Below are 19,233 nucleotides of genomic sequence, written 5' to 3'. Positions count from 1 at the left end.
AGTATTACTTACTTTCGAATAGTAGGTTATACAAAAAAGTTTCTCTACCTTGAAAAAATAATAATTGTTTCTCCAAACATTTACCACCCCCGTTCATCGTCTTAGGCTATGACTTTTTTAGACTATGAAAAACTTGTTATTTTATTTTGCTGTTTAAGTACCTTTTCAAGTTAAACAAAGATTTCATGAAAGGTTGAGCAAACTTATTTATTCTGAAGTAGAGTTGGCAACCTTGATGAACGATGTGCGTGCAGGTATCGTAAACACAACGTTATTACGTTAGGCTACGAAAGGGCATGAGTACCTCCTGATAATATTATAGCCTAATATCGAGAACCATCCCTGATGGCAGTGAGCTGACCTCTAGCGTAAGTCAGATGTTTTATTTGTAATATATTGTGAACTTTTAAGCAATATAGGATTTTTTAAATTGTTTTCTCGTATTTTTTTTAAGATATCTTATCAGTCATCATCAGTAGCTATCACCTGTCTTCGTTTTTGCTAGCGTTCTGGTCACACCCTGTATAGTGTATAGTCGTAGTACATAGAGGTTGCAGATTTGTATTTTGAGGCCTTTGACACATATCGTGAGTACGCAAACACTACAGATTGTAGGCAAACGAAATAGGCTTTACCCAGTTCCAACCAACACCTTACTAAGGAAGTAGTGTAAGTAAACCAAAGTAAACTTAGGATAGTTGTAGCAAGATGACAGGACTCTGTTCGTTAAACAGTCACCTCTACATTCTAGGTATATCACCGACAGCCGCGGAGACACCGGAACACTACCTACCGCTTAAATATAGTGGTGTATCTGCCCAACGAGAGAATGGGAGACAAAGACCTAAAAAAACAGGTGCCTTCCTGACACAATAGGTACTTCGAACAATACTGGGAAGCCGTGAGCGAAGACATATTTTTTTTAAAGAATATTAGCTATGTTAAATGACTAATATTCCCCTTTCCTCTCCAACTAAGCGTCAGGCTTGTGCTAGGAGTAGGTACGACAATAGTGCAACGGGCGGGGTTTGAACCGTCGACCTTTCGATTTTCAGTCCACTCCTTTACCGGTTAAGCTATTGAGGCTCTGAAGACATCGAAGAGTAGAGGTTTTTAATCCGTAAGTCACTGCGGAACACCTGCAGTAGAGTCGGGCATGCCAGACGGTGTCCATGAGGATTTTCCTCTTCCACATAAAAAAAGGTCTGCCCAACGAGAAGCCTACATTGACTCGATAGCAACACTTCGACCTGGGTGGCCTGCTTGGATGCTGGAGTCAGGAGTGAGCTTGAGTGGCTGGACTCTTGAAGTGATCACGCAGGAAGCTGCACCAGTGATCTCACATACCGCTGTATGTGCAAAATGCGGAATAGGGACCCATGGCAGAAGAAAAAGAGGCCTTTGTCCTACTGATATTGTACTCTAGGTTCATAAGGCTTTGTAGAATGTACCTACTAAAAGAAAAAACACGGAAGCGTAAAGGCGCTGCTTACTTATTTGTATTGTATTATGATAAAATACGACAAAGATAAAGTACCTTCAAGAAACATTTTTGAAGATATTAGGTATGGCATTAAGAAAAACAAATTTAATTGTACTTATATGATTACTGATTAGATACGGCAATCTAAAATAAAATAATATCATTTTATTTGTCAATTTTCCCCAACATTATTATACCTAGTGTTTTATTTGAAAAACTCAAGACCATGATGATAATAAAATTATAGTATAAGTTCTTACTCTACTCTAGCACATTAGCGCACAACTTTTATATGTCGCAGCGAAATGGCATATTAAACCGTTAGTTAGCCAACTCCCTTAGTGATATGGCGAACGCCCGGGAGATGTTAAAACGACAACTCAATTAGTATTTAGACTATTTTAATAAAAAAATCTACTGATATCATAGAAAACTGAGCATCTGACAGTATTAAGATAAAATTACCCAATAGAACATAAGTGTAATTTCGATTGTAACTTACTAAATTAGAATTACTAAGACTTGGACCTAAAGTCATTCAATCTCTAGCTTATTACATCAGATTTTTTTTGACCTTGTAGATTAAGAGTTTTTAACTTTTTCTTCCGCCAACAACGCAACTTTTATTCGTTAAAAGCCTTAAAACTTTCATTATCACATATTTACTTACTATATACAAAACAATAGGGTATTAAACAAGACTGTCTTATTCATAGGGCTCTTACGCAATGCATCCAATCTGAATCGGAGAATTCACCGAAGTAGCCGTAGTACAATTTGTATGAGATAAATTATACACTAAATTCGAATTTCGTTTCCCGAAGGCATAAAGCGAGAGACATACATCCCATGGGTTCGTGGGACGAGGATGCCAGATCCATTTTAAGGACCTGTCAACCCGTCTCGTGGAGTCTACGGGTGAACGGAGATCTAGCACTTAGCTTGGTCAGCATATTAGTCTGGCCATTCAACGAGGTAACACAACCAGCGTTCTGCGCACCCTGCCTCGTTACAGTGGTTTGGACATTTTTGTTTGGCAATTTTTATATTTAAGTATTTATAGTAGTATTTGTAAATAAAGATACTAATTTCCCTAATAAGCGAAATTCGGATTTAGTGCGTAACCCCTCATACAAAATATTGTATGAGGGGTAAATCCGAATTGCACTCGGTTGCTTCGGATCCAGAATTCTCGGATTCGGAACGGACGCAGTGCGTAAAAAGCATCTGCCATTTCACCATTTCGTCTGCTTATGAAAATCCATACTAGTCCAAACTAGTACGGATTTTAAATGCAAAAGTGTGTCTGTCTGTGTCTGCTAGCTTTTCACAGCCCACCAGTTTAACCGATTTCGACACACACCGTCGTTAGCTTACATTCCGGGGAAGGACTTAGGCTACTTTTATCCCGAAAAATCAAAGAGTTCCCATGGGATTTTTAAAAAAAAACTAAATCCATGCGGACGAAGTTGCAGGTATCATCTAGATTCAAGTAGATAATTATTATGAGGTTAATGACATGTCTGATATAGAAAACAATGTATTATACAATATCAATATGCAATACTTGATCACTACTTGTTATAAAACAAAGTCCGTCCGCCGAGTTTCTCTGTCTATTCGCGCTAAGCTCAGAAAATACTATACAATATGGATTACCATGAGGTTTTTGTCAATGTATTGATGGATTCTTCGAGAAGGTTTAGGTGCTGAATAGAGTAATAAGTAAGAGGTACTTAACTATCGAAGACAATCGGCGAAAATCGCGCTCCTTAGAGCTTTATTGGAGAGCCCTGCTTAAACCATAATTTTGTTTTCTTTTGTCTGGCTTTACAAAGATTAGGCAATGTCAAGTTTGTAGTAATTTGTAACAAGTTAATTAAACTATACAAGTATGGACCCTGTCTGTGCCGGTGCTCCCCGACATACGCACGGCGCGGCACCCCCTTAGAGCGCTTTCCAGTCAGTTTTAACAAAAAAACACACCAAAAAAGAGCACGCCCGCCAGCTAACACCAACACAGACGAAGTCTAAACCATAATTATAATACAATAACTATGCAAAACTGAATTTGATTTAACTGCATTTTACAACTTCAAGGCAAACTACGGCATTCATAGAATAGCGGAAATGAATTACCATAGTAATGATAAGCGACCTCGAGTTTGTATCTAGGATTCATATTTCCGTTAATCTGCGGTGTTAATCCTATGAGACTATTATATCTTTTACTATTTGAATAATTAAACCTTTTTTTAACGCAAGTTAAATTATTATTATTAAATTATAGATCGTAGGTAGGATAACAAGAAAACAAGTAATATAATTTTTCGAGTCTACCTGGGACCCAAGAGCTGGCAGCTACCTTGGACAAAGAATTAGTTTGGCCATCCAAAGGGGCTCTTTGGTAGGTACAAGCCTCGCTGCGGTGACTTCGTTTTGAGGTTTATTTTAATTAAACCTACTTTAGTTTTTATTATTTAATTTTAATTTATTTTATATTAATAATTTAATTCAAATTTTGGTAGTTATTTTTGATTAAGTACTTATACGTATTTTTATAACAAAAATTGTAAGTATAGGTATGCATTTTTGATTCATAGTAATTTTATGATGATCGTTGATTTAGAGTCAGACGAAATATTTTATAACACTTAACTTGGTAGGTAGTTACATTTCTATAAAGAAAGCGACGGACGATGGCATACAAAAATAAAGACACGAGGAAATAGGTATCTACAACTAGTGAAAGCAGAATAGCCAGTATTAAATTGCGGAATTACATAGGTATAGGTAGCTATGTAACTAATAAACACAAATCATGACTCGTCCATCGTCAGCCAACAGCAAATTAATCACAAAATAGCATAAAAAAAATATATGTAAATATTAATAACTAACCGATCTTATCAGGTCATTGCCCCACTGTGCGATCTTAAATTTCTCAAAGGTCTCTGCAACCTTTTTGTTGCGCTGTTCTAAACTCATTTTCGAAATAAAATAAAAATAACAACTCAATAAACAACACTTTCGCGCCAAAGACAGCGTTCGAAATTCAAACCGGTCGCGAACGCCCGCACGCGCGTTTGACTGGCACCGAATGATTGTATTTCCCTATAACTGCTACTGTTGTCGACTATAAAATGTAGTTTAATTGATAAAATTCACCGTATCAACGTACGTGCTGAATTAACTAGGTTGCATGTTTTGCCTTGATTTAATTTGTCACCAGGACAGTTAATTATTATTTCATCCACATCCCTCCTGACACTCCGTCAGAACTTATAGAAAAGATTCTCATTACTTGAACCCTAAGTATAGTAGGAGTAAGACGGTTTTACATTTTTATGGGAGTTGTAACAACATTTTATATTTTGGTAAATAAAATAAGCTTATTAGTTTTAAGTTTGAAACCATAATAATTAATTAATTATCTAGTATCCATTTTTTACACTGAGTGTACTGTTGTGTGAGCCACTGTGAGTGGCTACTAGTTTTACCACCGCAACTCGATAATAAAATCAATTACCATCAATATTTTTCCCACGGTTTTATGGTTTTACGCTATGACGCGACGGTAAATAGTAGATATAAGTACAGATTTTATATAAAATAAATAGTCTAAAATCATTGAATTTTGTATATTTAGGCATTTTGGCTTTCCAATACAAAAGTCAAATTTATTCCCTAGTATTATTTGGTTGGCATCGAAATATAAATAAGTATATTTCGAAGCCAATCTACTATATACCTGAGTAAGTAGGTAGTAGATGAAACAAAAAGTCAAACAATTTGTTTTAAAATTACAAAAATGTTGGATGCACCTGTTTTTATTTTAACCACTGACAGATGCTATGGTAAAGTTGTTACTTATATAAATTGAAAATTTGGTGTCTAAATGACGTGGCTGCCGAAGCTCTCAAACGAATTCCGTCTCTGTGTGGTAATCTTCATTGCTGAGGGTATTGAGTTTTGACCACTTCTATTAATAGAAATCTCTCCGGATTTGGCTATACCTACTAAACCAGAACAAAATATACCCTACTTATACTTTAACCACCCATTTCAGCATCGTGGACCTTGGCCTGACACATTTCCGCTTCGCTCCAACCGGCCCTTGACACTGAAAGCTTGTGCGTCAACGGCCAAACTCAACAGCTTTCACCGCTTTCTTTGAAAGCTCGACAATTACACGTCTCGGTGTGCCTATAGGAGCCCCTTCACACTAGCGTTTCTCCGACGTAGGCGTTCGTCGAACGTGTACGCAGCGCAGACGCCGCGACAACGCGACACACGCGTCGCGTCAACACCTGAAGGTTGCGCTTGCGTCTCGTAGCAGTGTTATGTACATATGACGTTATTTTATGCCTACAATGAAGCATAAAATCACTTTCACTAAGTCGCAAATTCATCCATATGCGTTCATTCAATAAAGGTTTCTATCAGCCATACCCTTTGCATTTTTATTCTTTCGTTTTTGTAATAATTTTCTTTTTCACAGCAAAATCAACAATATAGTTTTCTTTGTGAAATACATTTTGTCAATGACAATATCAAAACATCTTTCAGCGATCAGTTGCGTAGTCTGTCGTCACACTTTCAATGAATGTCTACGCTGGAGAAACGCTAGTGAAGGGGCTTTTAACTCTCGTGCAGTAAAACTTTCTTAGGCGCGATTTGGAAGTACTCAGATCTTTTTTCAGATGGAAATAATGTTCAAACATCGCTTCCACCGAGATAGATCGAGATTGAACGTACCTACAAACATAATCTGTTAAAAATAAAAGTACCGGATGAATACCTAGCATAGAATAGAATTTATAGTATTCAAGAAAAAAAATTGTATTCGCTTCGCTCGCGCCAATATTTCATTACTTACTTCTTTATGCGCGTTTTGGCTAACACTTAAGGAGCATTCCCAATTATGGGCAAACGCAACTGACTGCAGGCAAGCCAAAGAGGCTTTCCCTAACATAGATATACGACAAACTAACAAACTACTCCGCCTGGACAAAGGTAAACTTAGGAAGGTGGTGGGACTCATAACAGGGCATAGCCCACTAAACAAACACCTTTTCGTTATAGGTGTTACCGACAGTCCTCTGTGCAGGGCCTGCATGGAGGTCGATGAGACGCCGACACACGTGCTCCTGGAGTGCATGGTCGTGGCAGAACAACGAGAACGCCATTTGGGTTCCCCAACCTCACTCCATGAAGTCCTCGGCAACCTGGGCGGTCTACTTGGCTTCTGGAGCGAGCTTGGATGGCTGGAGTGAAGACTTCGGCGGGGAGGGGCAACGCACGCACAACAGACGGAAACGTTTAAGTGCGGAAACCAGCCCAGAGAGAAGAAGAAGAAGAAGATGCGCGTTTTGGAATTAAGTAAACGTAATAATATATAGGTAATATTATTTGAGGTTGCCATGCTCTTAAAAGTTTGGGTGCCCCTGGTATAAAGCATTAAATGTCATATTTCACTAGGTATTTTGTACTTGTTTGTCATTATTTAAGTAAAGACTTGTACACCATAACTTCTAAAATATATTAGTAAGATTGTCAGACATTTAACTCCACATCTTATGGTTAAGGTCACGTAAAGGTTTAGTTTCTTGTTAATCCCTTATTAGTTCCAAACTGTCATGTCAAGCTGTAAAGGGTCATTGGTGTAGTGTATTGGACCAACATGCATGTAAAATATGTATTTAATAAAACATCTTTTAGGATTGTCCTACAAATCTTAGATAACAAATTGTTTATTATTCAGTCGCAGCCAAGGTATTGAAGGTTTTTAGGGTTTCGTACCTCAAAAGGAAAAACAGAACCCTCATATGATCACTGTGTTGTCTGTCTGTCTATCCGTCTGTCCTTCTGTCGTGTCTGTCAAGAAAACCTATAGGGTACTTCCCAATGACCTAGAATCATGAAAGGCAGGTAGGTAGGTTTAATAGCACAAGTGAAGGAAAAAATCCGGAAACCATGAAATTATAGTTACATCACAAAAAAAAAAAATGTTTTCATGAACCAATAAATAATTAGTATTTTCAATTTTCAAAGTAAGATGACTATATCAATTGGGGTATCATATGAAAGGGATTTACTTGTACATTCTAAAACAGATTTTTATTTATTTTTATGCCTAATAGTTTTTGATTTATCATGCAAAATGTCAGAAAAAACACCCGACTACGGAACCCTCGGTGCGCGATGTTGGCTGGTTTTTAGATTTATCAAAGGGCAAATAAATTTTATCTCAACTACAAAGAAGTTTTCATAGATGGCCTATAGGTACATACAAAAATGGCAAAACTGTAAAATTTATTTTTTCAATATTAATCAGTAATTTATCCCAGCGTATTTCAAGTATTAACTCTACAATACCCTTATTAATCTAAAGTCACATACTTAAATATTTTAATACTGCTTAGAAGTGTGGTATGTGTTACACAGAAGTGGGCATCAGCTTATTGTGTGTTTGTGTGTGTGTACCCTTTACTTTGAAGGCTGACTTAAAGAAAGATTTATTCATTGATTAATCAAACAAATATGAAGTAATTAATAAAATTATAGAAAGAAAACAAAACACAAAACAGAATAAATTGCACAAAAGTAGCCTTATTAGTTAGTCTCCTCCAAAAAACTTTTTTGAAAACAATACTGAATGAGCCCTCTTCTTTGAGACATGAGTATTCATGAAATGAAATAAATTTCATAGGAACTCATCATGTCACAAATGTTAAACAATTCATCAACTATAGATGAAAAATAAACAATCTGTAACTACAATGGGAATGAGTAAAAGCTCCTACAAGGAAATGAATAAAATTGTAAGTTGTTGCCAGGCCCAACTACTTACACTGTTGCGGTGCTATTCTAATTTAATATCACTAACAACAAGATGACTTCTAAAAACTAGTCTTATCATTTTATAATATGATAGTGCTGATATCTTTTGGGTAGATAAGCTATACAAGATTATCAAAGTTCTCCAAAAAATTTCAAATATACAGAAAGTTTACTCATTGAAATATTCATTTTATTTAAATTGGCGAAAAACGTAGTTTTCACTTACCGCTTTAAGCTTTTTCTTAGGCCTTGAAGGTCCGTCCATTGCTGCAAAGTTCGATCAAATAAAAGTTGCAACGTTGACCGTGTCCTATTTATGTTAAAGCAGAATTTTATCGCACCAAGTTAACACGAGATAGCACAACTTTACACTTAACTTGAAATTAAAATACAGATTTTTTAATCACAAATACAATCATTTTTTTAATGATTTCAATTTCATTTTAAATGATTTTAAAAGTTTAAAAAATATTAAATAAACACTATTTTGAGGTGTCAAAACAGGTGTCAAACAAGTGTCAAAGTCAAACACAAAAACACAGCACAAAAACCTGAAATATCATAGAGTAATAAATATCCACAGAGCCAATTTGACATTGTTTGACATTAATTGGTTTTAAATTGCTGCATGCCTTGGCATGTACCTATTGTCTTTGGTATTTCCTTGAGCTGTAGCGTTGTACTATTTTGACGAACGCAATCTGTGATCGCAATCACATCGCAATCGTAGGGATTCGTCTGTGGTGTTTGCTGGCGCGCGTATTATGCCTTTTTGGAGTGTTTTTTTTGTTAGAAGTGGCCGGTTTTTGTGTTCTGCTGGTGTTTATTGGTGGTGGAACTGACTGGGAAGCGCTCTAAAGGGGCGCCGCATGTATGTCGGTGGGCGCCGGCACAGACGAAGTCCATACTTATACATACATATATAGTTTCAATAACTTGTAAATAACTACAAACTTGACATTGGCTAATCAGTGTAAAGCCAGACGAGAGAGAAAATAAAATGATCTGTGGCTCCCACAGACCACGAATTGGTGGCTCCTGCTCGATTGCGGTAGAATGTCAGCTACAATTTAATGATCGCAATAACATCTGATTGGTTGGCATTCACTCACTATTGGCTATAATGCATTGTTGCAACATGAATACCATAAATTCAACCAATCACAACAATTGCGATTACCGCAATGAGCAATCCAAAGAGTATGTAAATACTACGCAATCGACCAATCGTGACTCACTTCACTAGGTGCAAGATGCGAAAATAAAAATAAAAAATAATAAAATAAAAAAGATAAAAAGTAAATCATGGATTTGGAAATTGCTAAGTAAACAAAATACTTTTGTTAACGTTACTACTTACAAGAACCATATTAACCTCAGTGACCTACTTCTGCTACTAATACGAGCACGACTCAAAGATGCCTGCTGTAACATCAACAACGCCAGAAGAACAGAATGATGCAGACCAGAAAATGTGGAATGCCCTCAGGAGATATATCATACGAGAACGGCAAAGAAAAAAAGAAGGTAAGTACTTTTTATTTACAATTATTCCTATGCAAATAGCTCTTCTTATTCTTCCAATTTAGATGTAACAAGTGACTAGTCTGTTAAAACAGATAAAGTGATCCTGTAGGGGCCAGGCTGGATACGGTAAATGGCCTAGTAGACTTGCTTGTTGGGCCTGTGTGGCCTAGTGATAGCATAACATCATATACTTTTATCAAAATGTTGGATAACAACATTGATGTTGAAAGAGTATGTTAACTTATTGATCTTGGTATGGCCATTATCAGTAAATTGTTAACCTAAGAATCATCTCATTCTCCTTAAACTTGACCAGTGATATGTCTCTTGTGACTTGACCAGTGATATGTTCCTTGTAACTGGACCAGGGGCATGTTTCTTGTGATGTCTTGTAAATTATATTATGTACTGTAGGTACATAAACAAGTAGTTCAGTCAGAACACAAAGTGTATCACTGCATTTTCTACAAAAACAGATCTCAGCTGTGCTTGTGTATTTAAACCTTTGACTCTGACTTGTGTAAACTGCCATGTTGCAACTCCAGATTGGGCTACCTTGTTTTACGAGCTCTGTGCTTAGCAATCAGGGTTCTAACAGGGAATATACTATATACAAACAAATGTTAACAAGTAGCACATCTTCATTTTACTTATTCTTTTCCAGAGTATGAAGCAGAGGTGGAAGAAGAGAGATTGAGAAAAGAACGTGAAGCCAGAGAAAGACAGGATGTTATGACATTGGGTAAAAAGTAACATCGTTTTAGAAGAGATATGTTCATTCAGCATATGGCAATGTATATTACATTATCAGAGTCAAACAATTTTGTATGATTAAATGAAGTTGCTATTTGACCAGATGGCCAATTCACTGCCCATGTACTTTTAGCTTTAAAGTCTACATAGTTAAATGATGCTCAGAATTTGTTGGAAAAAAAACCATCTATGAATATAATTTATATTGTAGCAAAATATGTAGTGTAGTTGAGTAGAATCGTTAAAATGAAGATAGTGACAAAATATAATGTCACAATTAATACACACAACATAGTTTCTCCAAAATATGCATTTTGTTTTGTATAAGTTCGTTATTCTGAAATTGCACATAAGCAGTAAATTTATCATAAGGGGACAAAAACATAGGGTATACTTATATTATTAGGTATGAGTTTAGCATTTTTGCCATGCATATGTCGCTGATAGTGAAAGACCTACCTGTCTCAAATCTACATTTCTTACAATTATTTTTTTTATGTTGTAGAAGAAACAAAGGAGCAAATTGAGCAATTGGAACTTAAACTAAAGCAATTAGAGAAGGAGAAACAGCAACTGTTCATGCAACTTAAGAGAGTGCTCAATGAAGATGAAATCAGAAAACGACAGCAACAAAAGGAGACTAAGTAAGACAAGGCTTTTTAATAAACTTTAGATATCGCCCAATGTACTAATATAATATAGTATATTATGTTGCGCTTGTAATAGGTCTAACAAAGTATTAGGGAATGTGTTTCAAGAAATCGTTCAAGAACCAATGAACAATATTACATTGTTTTTTCACTAAATTGACATTGGCTGAATTTAGAATAGAATATAAAATTTTTATTCAAGTAAACTTTTAAAAGTTCGATGGAATCATCAAATAATTTACCACTACCACAATTATTGCAGACCGTAAAAGTGTACCACAGAGAGTCATAGAAAAGAAAAAAAGAAGGCTTTTTATTTACTTGTTTTTGTCCTTTTGTAACAAAAATATTGCAGTTTCTGCAAAAATTCTTGTCATTTCCATTTGTTGTTTCAAACAGCATTCTGACATTGTTAGAAGAGTTATAGATTTAATTGTAACTTTTAAGCTCTCTTTGTTATGCTGAATTTTAAATTCTATTGTATTTACTCATTAGTCTGTTTGTTTGTTACCTTTTCACTGTCCATCTGTGTAAAAGATTTTGATCAAAGGCACAGAGATGCATTTTGGATATAGACAATCTAATTTTTATCCTGAAAATTGAGAGTTCCCACAGGACTTTTAAACAATAATCCATGTGGATGACATCACGGGCATCATAGGCACAGAGATAGCTTGCATCCCAAAGACTATACTTTTTATCGCTAAAAATCAAAAAGATTCCTTCCCAAACAATTTACAAAAACCTAAGTCCACATGGATAAAGTTATCATCTAATATTCAGTATATTTTGCAGTCTAGCATTCAATCTTTTTTTACAGTGAAATGCAACCAATGAAGATGCCAATGGGTAATTTGCCCATGCCGATGTTCCCCATGCCCACATCGACAGGGCAAGGCGAGCCCCCGCCCTCACAGGGCAGGCCTCCACCGCTAACCTCACACGGACTTAATAAGGTAAGCTGTTTTCCCTCACACACTATACACAAATATTGTGTAAGTGAGATAGAAAGATTAAGGCACCTTTTTAATAAGTTTATGGTACATGGTACACCTCACGTCTTGCTATCCTTTTCCGCAGAGAGTATTATGAAAGGGATAGCAATGTATTAGACCTGTCAATTAGAAATTGTTTACAATAGAATAAGCTGCATATTCCTTTTTACATATTAAAATTAACCGGTTTCTTCTCTTTGTTCAAGAATAAGCACTCAAACTACATGTTTGTGTCGCAACAGCAGAGCATGGTCCGGCCCATGCAGGCCAGTGTGAAGCGTCCGCGCAGTCCGTCCCCCACATATGCTCTGTACACACACAGACTACACCAGCCTCCTATGAAGCACCATACTGTGTATTCAGACCACAGTGAGTTACGTATACCGCTTTATGACTATTAGGATATTTTAAGGTATCTTTATAAGTTTATAGGGTTCTGTACCTCAAAAAGAAATAAAAAGGGACTCTTATCATATGTCCATCAGGAAAATGTGGAGGATCATGTTGAAATTGATATTGTGCAATAAAAAAATAATGAACAATATGGGGTTCTCTCGTAACATACAAAAATTGTAATCCCGCACTGCGAAATTTGACCGCGTGGTTTTTCCGCATTCTGACATGGAAATTGTATGAAGCCGTACGCAATCGCCGAACGCGCTCATACAATTTATATAATATGTCACAAAATTGTGCAGTGAAATTTTGCAGTACGGGATTACCCTGATATGTCCAATCAATATTAATAATAAATAGGTGGCATTACTACATTAAATGCTACAGTACACTAAAATATCTTTTGCAGAGGTAGAGGATGGTCGAATGGGCCGCCAAATGGCGCGCGCAGTTCTTTGGAACAGTGAGTTGCATTCACATACAAGTAGGATCACTGTCGCTTGTGCACGCAAACCCATCCATTTACTTGTTTCAGCTACCATACTTCATCTATTAACCTTTATGTGAATCGTCCAGCGAGTTAAAACCATGTATAGGTGACACCAAGCTTCTTGAATTCTCTGACTTTCTTGTTTGCGCCGGTATAATAAACCCAAAAGCCGGTACCCCGCCCCCCTCCGCAACACATACAGTCCGACAAGGCTCTTTTGGCATTTGAATGAGGGCGCTGTTGTAGCTTTATGCCGACACGGCGAACTATCAACAAGTGCATTCTCAAGATGGCGGCTTTAGTTCCGATTTTGGCCACGCGCCAAAAGAGCCTGGTCGGACTGTATGCAAGGCGCATAGGTCTATGCTCTATTCCCACACCCCGTCAGGGATGAGGCGTATTAATTCGATCAGCTTTTTACACCAGGTATGGGCTTCAAAGTATGCATACCCGGTTCGTAAAAATGCGCGCCATAGGTGTGATGATAATACTTCTAGATTTAATACTTACAAGTATTCTGTGCTGTGCAATTTAGCCCTGGTATTTTTAGTAGATTAAGTATAACCCATCTCTTCTCCCCGTTAATATCTGTTTAATGCTAAGAACCCTTCCTTCGCACTGCGGCAGCTAATCTGACAAATGGTGACTCATTGGAGCCTATGGCAATAAGCAGCCAAGATTTTCTGCCTGCAACAGCCTTAACAACGCGTATGGTTTCATTCTCCAGTCAACAGCGCAGCTGTCTATGTATGTACCAGCCAGACATATTTTATGTTCCGGAAACCAGATTCCGTTCAGAAGTAGAAGATACAAATCAAATATCTTCTTTTTGCCTTGCTTTTCCTACGAGACAAAATACATATCCGTATTAGATAATCCTCGCTGCGCAGCCAGGTTGACTAATGCGACGTTCCTCGGCACCACCTCAGAGCTTTCAAGAATTTTGGTATCACTTATTATTTAGTTTTTCATTTTTCATTGATATCATAATAATTTAGCTAGAAATAGTTACTAAACGTAAACATAAGTTACTGACAACCAGCCTATTTCTTACTATCGGATCCGATTATTTAATATCTGCATTCTGTATATCAAATAAAATAACTGTAATATCAACTTCAAGCATGAAGAAATATATTACAGTTCTGCAAACTTATTAAGTATACATATAATTCCTTACGGTCGGCTTCATAATTCGACTAGTGATTCCGCGAAACTATTGCATCAAAAACCTGACGCACTTATGACCTTTTTTTATGAACACGCCGTACGCACTTAACACATATATGCATCGCCGTGCCACGCGAAAATGGTCCTTAAGGTGCCAAACGATTTACGGCCTTTGACTGTACATACATATTGTAATTTAGATAATATATACTTAACACAAAGTGGTGAACTTTTGAGTCTATGGCGTCAGTGACTCTGCGACGGAGCGGCAGATTAATGCAAATGTAGGGAATGCAGACGGGCTCAGCGATACTGAAACCGCCGTCACTTAGCCCTAATTCACACAAGCGTTAAAAAAGCGTTGCGTTAAAATCCGGCGTTGCGCTGAAAATACAACAGTGCGTGATAAAAAAGCATTGACGTTTGAACTGATACTTGGGAGTGCATTAGTTCTATTTGAACGCTTTTTTAACAGACGTTAAAAAAAGCACTCGTGCGAAATAGCCCTTAGGGTGTAGTGTCGCTGAGCTCGAATGACGTTTAGAAAGTTCGAATGACGAGTCAGACCAACCGAAATGAAGTCATAAGCACTGTATCTCTTCACTTCATGGATAGACAAACGATAACGATTTGGACGTTTTAATTTATTTTCCTAACAGTTCGACCCCAAAGTAGAATGTGTGCGTTTGTCTTTGCTGAACTTCACTTATCTTTCGCTGTGTCGTTTTCTGCTTATGGGGTACTTTTGTTCATTGTTCATAAACGTACCTATTATCATTTGTGTCGTTGTTCTATTTAATTTCCTGTTTCCACTTACCATCATAAGTATATGGTCACTTTTTATTTATAAGTTGCCTTTGTTATGTTTCTGCGTTTGTTTTCTTCTTCTTCTTCATCTTAACATATAATTCATCGAATTGTAATATGGGATCGAACCTTATTAATAAACTCATTCCAAACTTTTTGTAACCCGCAAAACTCTGAACTCAAAGCAAGCGTCGCTTCTCGTTTCTCGTTTTTTGTGAGTTGAAACGAGACAGGTCTATATCAGAAACATAAATCTGTCTTTTTTCAACTCAAAATAAAGTCTAAATAATCTCACAGTACGCGTTACAGAACTCAGCCTAACGAACTTGCTTGGAGTTCGGGGTGATCTAACATAATAGTTTTAACAATGTAAAACTAATGAATTACTAATCGGTGTATTTTTCAATGCTATCATAAAGAAGGAGGTTACTCCAATCGAGTATCCGAGCGTGAGTATTAATTTGAAGTATCTTTAGTCTAGACCCTATATTATAGGGCCTATAATATACAGGTTCGACACGTCTGCTGATTAAATAAATCTTCTTTTTTGTGGCCGTAATTGGTGTTTAATATCCGATTTGTTAGTATTACTTTATCCGCGAAAACAAGTTAGCATAGCGCTCTCTGTTACGTAATCCCGTACAAATGATAGAGCCAAAAATCTCAGTAGACGTTAACCATTTCGAGCACCAACATTCGAAATTCAATTCGAAAATGTTTTAAAAAACATTCGAAATTCAAAAAAAATATATAATATACAGTTTTGTTTGTGATAGGTTGGTGACTAAAAATGGTTAGCGCCCACCGAGATTTTTGCCTCAATCATTTGTATGGGATTACCTAACAGAAAGAGCGCTGTATAAATTTCTTTCCGCGAATCGAGTATTGGCTGTCACAGAACATTGTTAATTGTGTGTTTATTAATTGTGTGTAATGCTGTGGATCATGTCAGAAAAATGTCATGACGTGCAAAGGCCTTTTCGAAGTACTTAAAAATATTAAAAATTAACAGAATCCTCCCAATACGCATCCGGCGTGAGCGGTTCCGGGGTCCAATCAGGCGCGTACTACGCCATGCCCACGTCAGGAGTGGTCGTCACGGAACGACCGCCGCCGTTGCTGTACGCGCAACACGCGCACACGCCGCACGCGCACACGCCACACACGCCGCACACGTTGCACCAACCGCACCACACGGGGCTACTGTACGCGCCTACTCAACAACAGCATTTGTACTTGGATAATATGCTGAAGAGGGATCCTCAGCCTGAACCCAAGAAGGAAACCCAGGTAATTTTCTGTAAGACTGGTAGTTGTCTGCAACACAAATAGTTCTCTGCAACACAGGTAGTTTTCTACAATGTAGGTAATTTTTTGCAACTGATAATAATTAACTTTCTGCAACATGAGCGATTTTTTTCATGAGTTTGAATCATGAATCTATATGTATCTATGGATAGAGCACTCTTAATACCTAGTTGAAGCAAATACCTATTTATCGCTATCCCACTTCGATTGCCGACTGAGAGCGAGTCACCACTGGTGTCCGACCTCTCGTTCTAATTTTTAGTTGAGAAAGCATAGTGAATAGGTATTTGCCTCAAGTAGGTAGTAGCATTCGATCCACCTGACTATATATTCATTGTTTGAATTAACTCGTGTTGTAATGTTTAGCCTCAAGTGCTAATCGGCTTGAGCGAGGCGCATCACCCGTCAGTGAGCAGCGGTGTGGTGTACGCGCAGCCGCCGCCCTCCAGCCGACATCTCTCCATACACCCGTCCGCGCCCGCGCCGCAGCACTCCAATATACAGGTAAGATATCGACATTTCACCTTCCATCGCTGGATTGCACTTCAAGGTCATTATTTATGTAAACGCCTTTGCGAAGTAAGCCTTCTGTACTTGTAAGAAACTATACTAGGTAGGTTATAAAAATAATAGACAAATGTAAGTATGCAATTTATTCGTTTTAAAGAAGCAACTAATAGAACTACGTCGCCACTAACCGGTAATTTTACCGTGATCTATACGTATAAATTACCGTAAATTACGCTCCTTTTACGTGCCTTTTTGGTCAAAATTATGTTATTTTGACCGAACGTTTGTTATTATATGTGCAACGCAGTGAACATTTCTACAAAAAAGTACTTAGAAGAACTAATTTCAACTTTTTTTTCCAGTCCGCAAAGCCGGGTAGCATAACGCAGGGTTACCCGGTGCAGCAATCCAATCCGAACGTGCAGAATCCAAACATGTACCCCAACAGACATCGCTATTAGCTACTTTTTTACTACAGGCACTACAAACGCTTGCGGCGAGGTGCTTGAACACAGACCATATTTTTTTTAATTATAGACTAGCGCTTGGCTGCAATCAGACCAGACAAGTGATGATGCAGCCTAAGATGGAGCGCTCTTGCCTAGAAGAAGCCTATTCACTCTTGACTTGAAGGTGCCCATATTAAAATTGGATGGGAAAACTGATGCTGGGCTAGATATCAGTCTAAAGAGACCAACAAACAGAGACGTCTATGTACTCTGTCCACGCAGAGATGTTAGTAAAGGGCTCTCTCTGTTACGTAATCCCATACAAATGACAAAGACAAAAAACGTAACCATTTTGAGTCAACAACCAATCACAAGCGAAACTTTTTTCGAATTGAATTTCGAATGTTTTTTGAAAACATGTTAACGTTGTTTTTTGTATTTGTCATTTGTATGGGAATACGTAACAGAGAAGACTCCTATACTAACTTCTCTCCGTGGATAGAGTATAAATAGATTAATCATGCGGAGTGTAAGAGGCGAGACGTGGGATTCAGTACCAGTGTTATATTAATGTAGAGAACTTTATTGTGTAAATAAAATATAAATGTAATTTGCTGCAATATGTAAATTCTATAAATCGCAGCGTGTTACATTATACTCGATCTGTGGAAAAAAGTGTATAGCGCTTTCTCTGTTACGTTAATCCCAAAATAATATAGAAGAAACAGAAATCTCAATGCGTGCATTTTGAGTCACGGACCAATCACAAACGAAAATATTTTTTTAATTGAATAATTTTTTTAACCATTTTCGGATTGATTTTCGAGTATTTTTTGAAAACATGTTTGTGATTGGTTGGTGTCTGAAAATGGTTAACGCCCACTGATATTTTTGGCTCTATCATTTACTATGGGATTACGAAACACAAAGAGCGCTATAATACTAACTTCTTTTCCGGATAGGATATAATTTACCTACTATGGGATCATGTAACACAAAGAGCGTTATATTAACTTCTTTTCCCCGATAGGATATGTGATAGGTCTGCGTATCATTTTTTTTTCTTTTTTACTCGTAAGTTGTACATACAGAAAAGTTATTATAGAAAATTAATGTTTGCATTATGCTTGTTTCTAAACAAAAACTGCAATGAGTTAAATTAAACTATATTTCTTTGGTTTGTGGATTAATGACGGAGACGGCGTTGTTATATACGTCATTAGTTGAAGGCTTGTCATCGACAAACTAAAATAACCGACAAAAAATAAAGAAATCTTACATGCATCAATACGTAATTGGTATGGCCACTGGTTATGGTTTAAATAATATTCCTTAATCTGACCTACATATTACAAAATTTTTGTTATATTATTAAGCTTAAGTTTTGCAAATTAGCATTGTTCTATCTACTGTATAATATTATTTATTTGATAGTGATGCAAAAGGTAGATAAATAGGGAAGTATAATAAATATAATTTTAAGTAAAGGAATCTATAATACCTTAACAATATTTTGCTAAATTATGAATAATTATGGTTATACCACATCAATAAATAAGTATTATACTTAGGTGAACTTTTTTTATTTGCCTCCCCTTTACGTTAGAACTTAGGTATTCGTTATCAACAACCCATTATTGGCTCACTACTGAGCCATAATACACCACGCTGACTAAGTGCGCATTGCCAGACTTCACACACCTTTGAGAACATATTTTTAGTGATAAATCTCAGGTGTGTAAATTTCCCCATAATGTTTTCCTTCACCGTTAAAGCAAGTGATATTAAATTAATTGCTAATAACGCACAAACTCCGAAAAGTCAAAGGTGCGTGCCCAGGATCGAACTTGGG

General features: G+C 36.9%; 2 protein-coding genes across 5 annotated transcripts in view; one reads left to right on the top strand and one right to left on the bottom strand.

The window, feature by feature from the left end:
• The window catches only part of LOC123866852 (bifunctional 3'-phosphoadenosine 5'-phosphosulfate synthase), a 32,103-nt gene extending 23,285 nt beyond the window's left edge, over window positions 1-8,818 (bottom strand). For 2 of the 3 annotated variants that reach the window (XR_006796269.1, XM_045908573.1), the window contains exon 1: window positions 4,385-4,593. Coding sequence is in view for 2 of the 3 variants with exons in the window: in XM_045908573.1 (XP_045764529.1) it covers window positions 4,385-4,471 (87 nt within the window). In the remaining variant the exon portion in view is untranslated. Of the gene's footprint in view, window positions 1-4,384; window positions 4,594-8,552 lie in introns of those variants that run through there. The other variant, XM_045908574.1, reaches the window with a different exon arrangement.
• A 713-nt stretch (window positions 8,819-9,531) lies between these two features.
• On the top strand, window positions 9,532-18,951 carry LOC123866867 (mediator of RNA polymerase II transcription subunit 15). 2 transcript variants are annotated; one of them, XM_045908607.1, is made up of 10 exons: window positions 9,532-9,853; window positions 10,518-10,595; window positions 11,112-11,250; window positions 12,077-12,212; window positions 12,458-12,620; window positions 13,057-13,110; window positions 15,534-15,563; window positions 16,127-16,404; window positions 16,789-16,926; window positions 17,295-18,951. In XM_045908607.1, exons 1-10 carry the CDS (start codon window positions 9,745-9,747, stop codon window positions 17,391-17,393), a joined length of 1,224 nt encoding a protein of 407 aa, XP_045764563.1. In that variant the 5' UTR covers window positions 9,532-9,744; the 3' UTR covers window positions 17,394-18,951. The 2 variants fall into 2 exon arrangements, with proteins under 2 accessions (XP_045764563.1, XP_045764564.1); XM_045908608.1 differs by lacking the exon at window positions 15,534-15,563.
• Window positions 18,952-19,233: the final 282 nt, after the last annotated feature.

The sequence above is a fragment of the Maniola jurtina genome, chromosome 7 (assembly GCF_905333055.1).
Source record: "Maniola jurtina chromosome 7, ilManJurt1.1, whole genome shotgun sequence".
In the NCBI taxonomy this organism is placed as follows: Eukaryota; Metazoa; Arthropoda; class Insecta; order Lepidoptera; family Nymphalidae; genus Maniola; species Maniola jurtina.
Note: the sequence above shows the minus strand (reverse complement) of the source record. Positions and strands in the feature narration are given on the sequence as shown.